We start from the raw sequence: 7,457 nt of genomic DNA on the forward strand, positions 1-7,457 counted from the left end.
ATATATATATATTCTAATTATCACTTTGACTTTACTGCTTCATTATTAAACTGTGTGTTTCTTCTTCTGTTGCACAGGAGACGAAGTGGAGACTAACGAGGCTGACACTCAGATGTGTGAAGATGACGACGATGACCCTGAGAACAGGTACTCAGCATAATAAGCTCCTCATGAGCTCCTGACTGTGGATACAGACAACAAGAGAGCTGTCGTGTAATTATACTGAGCAGTTAAGTGGTCTGGTAAAGCAAAGTTGTCCCAAACGTTATGGAATCTGACGTAACTTGAGTTCCCGTAATGTTTCTGAAAAACGAAGAACAATAAATGGTTCAAACAATAATTCTCCCAAAAGCAGAGACAGAAAAACAAACCACGCTTGCCACATTCTTTACATTTTCTGTTTATAACTACTAAAAGCATTTTTGCATTTTCTTAAGGTTAATTGTATTAAATGACATTTTTGACAGTGGTCATGTTAATTCTAAAGTGTTTTGAATGCTGAGCATTCTTATCTTCATTTGCACATTTTAACGAAATTCTGACCAGATAACTAATGACCAAAAAGACCAATAGATAATGTCTGTCTTTATGAAGTATAAAAAGACCTGCCATAATCACATTGGGTAATGGCTGTAGCAGTTAAGAAATTATACCTGGAAAGCTTGGTGTTTCATGTCATTTTCAATAGTTTGTTTCCATTTATTGAAAATTTTGTGTTTTCACTGTTTTATGCAAATAATCTGACCCTCTCCTGTTTTGCCTGTTTGTTTTTTTCTCGTTCCTCCAAAGGATTGCTAAAAAGATGCTTCTTGCTCAAATAAAATCTAACTATTCTTCCGGAGCAGAGAGCTCCTCTGATAACGACGAGGCAGAAAAGGAAGAGAACTCCTCCAAGAAAGTTAAAGACGAGGACGAGGATGAGGATGACAATGACGATGATCAAGGTTGAATAATGGCTAAATACATTGTGTTTATAAAGAGCTAATTTTTGACTTGGTCCTGTCTCAAGTTGTTTTTATTTCTCCTAAAAGATGAAGACGTTACAGAAGACAGTTCATCCGGTTCAGATGTTGAAGTGAAGAAGAGTCGCAGGCGACACAAACTTCTCCGTCACAAACTCTCCCTGAGTGAAGGTGAATCCGGGGACGAGAAATCTGCCAGTAGAGTGAAGAATAAGGGGAGCAAGAGAAAGTCAGGGAAAAAAGGTAAATTTAAAATTAATATTATTGTTATATGTTATGTATAGAAGCTTCTTAAATGGACTTTATATTTTGTCAGTAGGAAGTGATGACTCTGCGGACTCGGACTTTGAAAAATCGGACTCTGATGATTCTGAGTCGGGGGTGAGCGAGGAAGTTAGTGAATCTGAGAACGACGGCAAGCGTCGAAGCACTAGGTGAGGGGAGAAAACTCAGCCTAACCTGACGTAGTTGATTGTTTTCTCTATACATGATCTGAAACAATGTTCTTTTTTCTTCTTTTTTAGATCTTCAAAGAAAAAGGAAGATGACAAACGAAGTTACAAGCAGCAGAAAAAAAAGCGACGTAGGATTAAAGTTCAGGACGACTCCTCCAGCAACGAGAAGGTGTTTTAAATACTGCTTGTTTGATAGTTTCCCCTTAAATATTCCAACATTTGATTTTTTTAAATATATTTTTCTTTGAGTTTTTCAGTTTACTAGTCAGGTCATGTATGGCATCTAAAATGTTATTCAAACTTCCCCTGGAGTGTGTTTCTCCGTATTACTGAGAATTTCTCTGATACTGATAATATAAAGTTGGAATGGAATAAATTTTTTAACCTCAGGGTTAAAGATCAGAGAGTTGAACTTAACGTTCATTTCCACAGAGCGGAAAGGAGGAAGGAGAGGGAGAGGAAGATAACGAGGACCAAGATGGGGAAGGGCAAAAAGGCCGAAAAAAGATTCGCAAAATCTTGAAGGACGACAAGCTGCGAACGGAGACGAGAGATGCTCTGAAAGAAGAGGAGGAGAGGAGGAAACGTATTGCTGAGAGGGAGGCGCTTAGGCAGAAACTTCGAGAGGTAAACACTAAGTGTTTATTTGATAAACAGAACGAGCTTCTAACCCCTTTAACCATCCGGTTGTGTTGTTGGCTACAGCTTGTCAGGTAATCTGTATAAGATGATTTATTTCAATCCAGGGTAGGACTGCAAATAATGACTATCTGATTTTTTTTTTTTTTTCAATTAGTCGACTAGTCAACAATTATTTTTGTCTCCATCTATGCTTCCTGTGGGCTCACCTCCTTTTCTAGCTCCAGTACATAATCTCATCTCACCTGCTTATCATACCTGTGAATGTCACCCTGTTATCCAGTCTCTCTATCTTAACACATTCCCATAGCAAATTAAACTAATGACCCATGAAACATGATTTTGAACCTCAACCTTAATGGCTTACTCAGCTGTATTTTAACATCAATATATGTAAACATAATAAAAATTAAAATCTTGCTGGACCTGGCAGTCCAGAAGTTATAAGCAGGGTTGCACATAAAAATTTTGGTCTGGTTCTCAGGGGAGAACCTAGGGTTTTTGCTTGGTGCTCATATTTTCCTAAACTCATTTAACACATTTATCTAGAGGGGCGTCAGGGCATCTAACGTCTTTTATTCTTTAACGTCTTTATTCAAAAAATAATAATATTTAGATGGTTTCAGCTCATGTAATTTATTCTTCATATTTGATCATTTATTGAATTACATTTATCCCATAAAAGCTGTATCACAGTATGGTCCTAAATATAAACAAGTTTAGCACATCAAGAAGCTTTTTTTTTCTGTGATAAAATTGTGAATGAAATTTGTGGATCTTTATGATAAATTAAAATAACATTTAAAACTCATTCATTTAGACAACATGGCAAGTTGTTTTTATTTTTATTTTTAATATATATACTTTTTTGATGGGGGTGTTGTTAAACAGAGAATCATCTTTGCTTTAATATGGGGCAAACAAATGTTCTGTTAGTTAATGTGGTTTAACAAGAAGAACTCAAACTGAATAAAACTCGGCCTGTGCGCGCAGCGACACACTCCCCATCACAGCAGTCTCTCATCAGGAGGAGAGAGTTTAGTCACTCACACAAAGTTGGACAGATCTGTTTGACAACGACGCTCTGAACATATATTTAATATAAAGTTAGGTTTTACAGACCAAAGTCCAAGTAGCTCAGGAGCAAAGTGCAGGAGGAGATGTCAAGCCGGGTTCCCACCACCAAACGTGTTTTGAGCAGCCAAAGCAGCCAGTTTACATGCAAAGTCTGACTGCAGCAGTAGCTGTTTCAACCAAACATGCTCTCACTGAAAGTCCCGCTCTGTTCTGCTCTGATTGGATAAAACGGCTTTGGACTTCGTCTGATTTGTTGAAGGCAGTGTCCATTTAATCCTTATGTCAGGGTCCTGCAGCCCGCTGTCTTGGTGAGCACCGAAAAACAATCCAGTCACACCAGTGCAGCTGGATTTTTTTTTTTTTTTTAAGAAATCAAGTCTCATTTGCAACCAAACTGGTCGCACTCTAGAGCACTGCTAGCTGTTGTTTTGACAGACAATCAGGTACAATCTTAGGTACGCAAGTGAGCTTTATGATGTTTCATCTGGTGCGCTTTTCCTTGTTTTTGATCGCGCATGCGCACCTGCGCACTGCTTATGTGCAACCCTGGTTATAAGGCTTCAATTCCATTAAAAAAAAACAGTAGAAAACGAGACAGGATGGAATGTTACTATAATTCAGTGATCACCTCATTAGCTAATGCTAGCATAACTGATAGCTCTGCTTCCAGCAAACACTGGTGGAATAAAACATAAGCAGCACCTCATACCTTCATTCACAAGTGTACCATTAAGCTATTTGATCTCACAGGTGCTTAAAAATATTAAATTACAATCAGTCTGCAGCTACGTTCTACAAAATATTTTGTTCCTCAAGTTTTTGTAGAATTGTGTTTTGACTCTGGGGTTCTGTGAAAAGGTTATAAACAATTTAATATCTTACTATAAATTTACTAATTAGATAAATTATTTCTGATCAGATGGACAAGCTAACAACAAGTCTGAGCAGACCACAAACCAAAAGCCCCTTAAAACTAGATAAAAAGTTTGAAAAAAACAACCTGCTGCTGGATGACTGAGAATCGTCACCAGCAAAAGCTCCGTCTCTATTGTCAAGTCCCAATCTAATCACTTCATGTCTGGTTCTACTCAAGTGTAGGTGTGTCTCCATGGCAGTGTGTCCCTCACTCTGTGGGCGGATTGTCAGCAGGTGCTTTCGCCTGCTGTGGTCCTAATTTGTAATGTTTTTTGTGAGGATTTTTTTATATACAATTTGTCGCTGCACTGTTTATAATGGCGTGTAACCGAAGGCAGCCAGTTTGTCTGAAACAGACTGCTCTGTGGAGGTCAGGCTGTATGTTCTCAAATTCTAAAAATATATAGGTTGCACCTCTCTCCAGGAAGAGTTTGCAAGTTTCGCCTTGGCTCAGTCAATCCACAGGCAGCAGTCTGCTGATGTCGAAATCACTTGCYCACAATACTCTGTGTCACCTGAGGTGGGTCCAAAAACCACACAGGAACTGGAAATGGAGACCCGTTTGGCCGATGCTGGATTGATTAGAAACGCCTGAAGGCATGCCTCTGGAGAAGAGGCTAAAATGCATTGTTGCCTTTTTATAATAACTCTGATCTCAAACATTCATCAGCAGATCACAAGGCTGCTATTTTTATTTAATTTTTGAAACCTTTACTGTCAGATTGGCTTTACATTGTTATTTAAATACAGTCCTGTGGTTATTTGCTTTGTCTGGGAATGTATTATTTTGCCCAGAGTAATTATGTCAGACTTGAACTCACATTTCTACAACAGTACAGTATTAATTGTTTATAACCTTTCCACAGAACCCCACTTAAAATTTTAACAATTGCTTTCTACAATGTTTGGTTTATATTATGTAGGAGTGTAACAATACATCGATCCACATTGATGTATTGGTTAAATGATTAATTATTCAATTACATTAGGTCAAAACGAAAACTTTGATCATATAATCATCATTTGCCCATTAACACAATCATGAGCGTATAATATCGCATCATATCGATCACAGACTTGTGAATTGTATTGAAATTGAATCGTGACAGACAAGCTGATGATTTACTCCCATAATAATCATTTTGTTTTGAAATAATAAACACTGAGCTGCACGAAGGGATGGGTACCGAATTAAATACTATTTTTTAAGTACAGACCAAATTCTGTCGGTACTACCGAGAACCTATTCACGTAACATCAAACGGTACCATGTMTCTGTACCTAAACGCATCATTGCGACTGTATTGGCGTAAGAGTGGGAGATTTTCCATGCTTTTCCTGAATGCAGCATCGCACAAGAGCGTAATGACGTCAGCAGCTGCTGGTTCAGTAAACAGAGCTGACTGAACATAGCTTGAAAGCCTCGCAGCTCCTGGAGTGAAACTCACCGAACAGACCGCCTCTGAATTATCTGGTGGATTAATTATCTTGTTAACATGACATTCACTTGCTCAAATTAAATAAAGTACCGCCACTTTCTTTATTTCATCCACCATTAAACAGAGACCGGCAGAGGAAAACAACAGAAGAGCTTCCCGACAGTCCGAACACGTCTGACCTGAAAGAGCACAAGCAGAAAGCTTGAAGTGTTGGTGTGTTTTGGATGCTCAAAACGTAGTTTGAATACCTTTTTATTTATTTAACTCCATCCTCTTTTGCTTATTTGATTTAAACTTATTTGCCTTCCATGGACCTCCATCACACAATTTTTCTAGCGGGGAAATGACATCAATAGAAACACGTGGAGCTGGATTTTAATTTGTGCAATAAGACAAAACAGTCTTGTTGTTTTCAAGAGTTTTCACTTTAAAGAAATTAGTTAAAACAACTGATGTTACAATACAAAGAGTTGGATGTTGTCTTGATATTTGTTAAATTTTATATGTTGAGAAATATGTTAAAAAATCATCCCATCCCTAGCTGAACATCAGAATGTTGAGCTGTCAAAATTTAGCACACCTACAGAGGAGCAGGTACAGTATGTAAATCTGGACCTCAAACCTAATATAAATATTTTCTAGGTATTATTTGATTGACTTTATCTTCAGTAGTGAAATGGACATGCTTTTATCTTTTTGTGTTTAATCTATCTTAGGTAATTGTTGTGGAGGAAGCATCCCAGGTGACGTGTCCTATCACCACCAAGCTGGTGCTGGATGAGGATGAAGAGACCAAAGAGCCACTGGTGCAGGTGCACAGGAACCTTGTCACAAAGCTCAAACCTCACCAGGTTGATGGTAAATAAGCAAAGCGGAGAATAAATAAAAAAAAATAAAAGATGAGCCAAAATGGTTTCAGACTGTAGCCATTTTAAAATGTTTTTGTTTCAGGTGTTCAGTTTATGTGGGACTGCTGCTGTGAATCTGTYAAAAAGATTAAGAAGTCTGCAGGTTCTGGCTGCATCCTGGCCCACTGCATGGGTCTGGGGAAAACTCTGCAGGTAGGAAATGGTGAAATGTTTTAATTATATTGTTTGTGCTTCTGTTAAATCTATAATAACAGAGTAGTTTGTCCCAACATGTTTATATGAAGCTGAGAGGGAAAAAGTTACATTGTACTTAAATGTGACTGCAGTAGTTCATCTTTGTGTTTAATGAAAGTCATACCTTTTTGGTTTCTAGGTCCAGCCTAGTCAGCTCCACCACTTAAACTGAGCACATCTAAAGGATCTCAAATGTCTGTATTTAACTGTTAGCTGTTCTCATTTCGTCCTGTAGGTGGTGACATTCCTCCACACGCTGCTGCTTTGTGAAAAGCTTGACTTCAGCACGGCTTTAGTGGTTTGTCCCCTCAACACTGTCCTTAACTGGCTGAACGAGTTCGAGAAATGGCAGGAAGGATTAAAGGACGAGGAGAGCTTAGAGGTAAGGAACTGTTCTGTTTTCTTCTTCATTTGACACAAGCGTGGCGCTCAACGTATTGGTATTTTTGGTGTTATTAACAGGTGACGGAGCTGGCTACTGTGAAGAGGCCTCAGGAGCGAGCGTACGCCCTCAGCAGCTGGCAGGAGTCTGGCGGTGTCATGATCATGGGTTACGAGATGTACCGAAATTTGACGCAGGGTCGGAACATCAAGAGCAAGAAGCTGAAAGAAACGTTTCAGAAAACACTTGTAGATCCAGGTACAGTTCTTATAAAGTGTAAATAAATTTGATTTTTTTTCTTCAAATTCAAACTGTTTAACACATAAACTAGTAAAAGCAAAAAGTGGGAAAAGGAGAATGCATGGTAGTTATTTATTACTATAAAAAACTGGCAAAGTTTAGACCACTGTTTTTCAAAGCTTTGAGTAAAAAAAATGCAAATGCAAAAAAGCAAAAATTAAAAAAATCTAATAAGTGTTTTAAGT

At 38.2% G+C, this 7,457-nt stretch overlaps 1 protein-coding gene across 1 annotated transcript in view; it reads left to right on the plus strand.

Moving 5' to 3' along the window:
- The window catches only part of atrx (ATRX chromatin remodeler), a gene marked incomplete at its 3' end in the record, with an annotated part of 38,477 nt that overhangs the window by 9,931 nt on the left and 21,089 nt on the right, over positions 1-7,457 (plus strand). Inside the window, 10 exon segments of the mRNA XM_014009048.1 lie at positions 78-147; positions 790-944; positions 1,032-1,205; positions 1,279-1,396; positions 1,487-1,586; positions 1,850-2,044; positions 6,204-6,345; positions 6,439-6,548; positions 6,826-6,972; positions 7,053-7,230. Coding sequence (XP_013864502.1) covers positions 78-147; positions 790-944; positions 1,032-1,205; positions 1,279-1,396; positions 1,487-1,586; positions 1,850-2,044; positions 6,204-6,345; positions 6,439-6,548; positions 6,826-6,972; positions 7,053-7,230 — 1,389 coding nt within the window.

Source organism: Austrofundulus limnaeus, unplaced genomic scaffold (genome assembly GCF_001266775.1).
Source record: "Austrofundulus limnaeus strain Quisiro unplaced genomic scaffold, Austrofundulus_limnaeus-1.0 Scaffold1, whole genome shotgun sequence".
Taxonomy (NCBI): domain Eukaryota; kingdom Metazoa; phylum Chordata; class Actinopteri; order Cyprinodontiformes; family Rivulidae; genus Austrofundulus; species Austrofundulus limnaeus.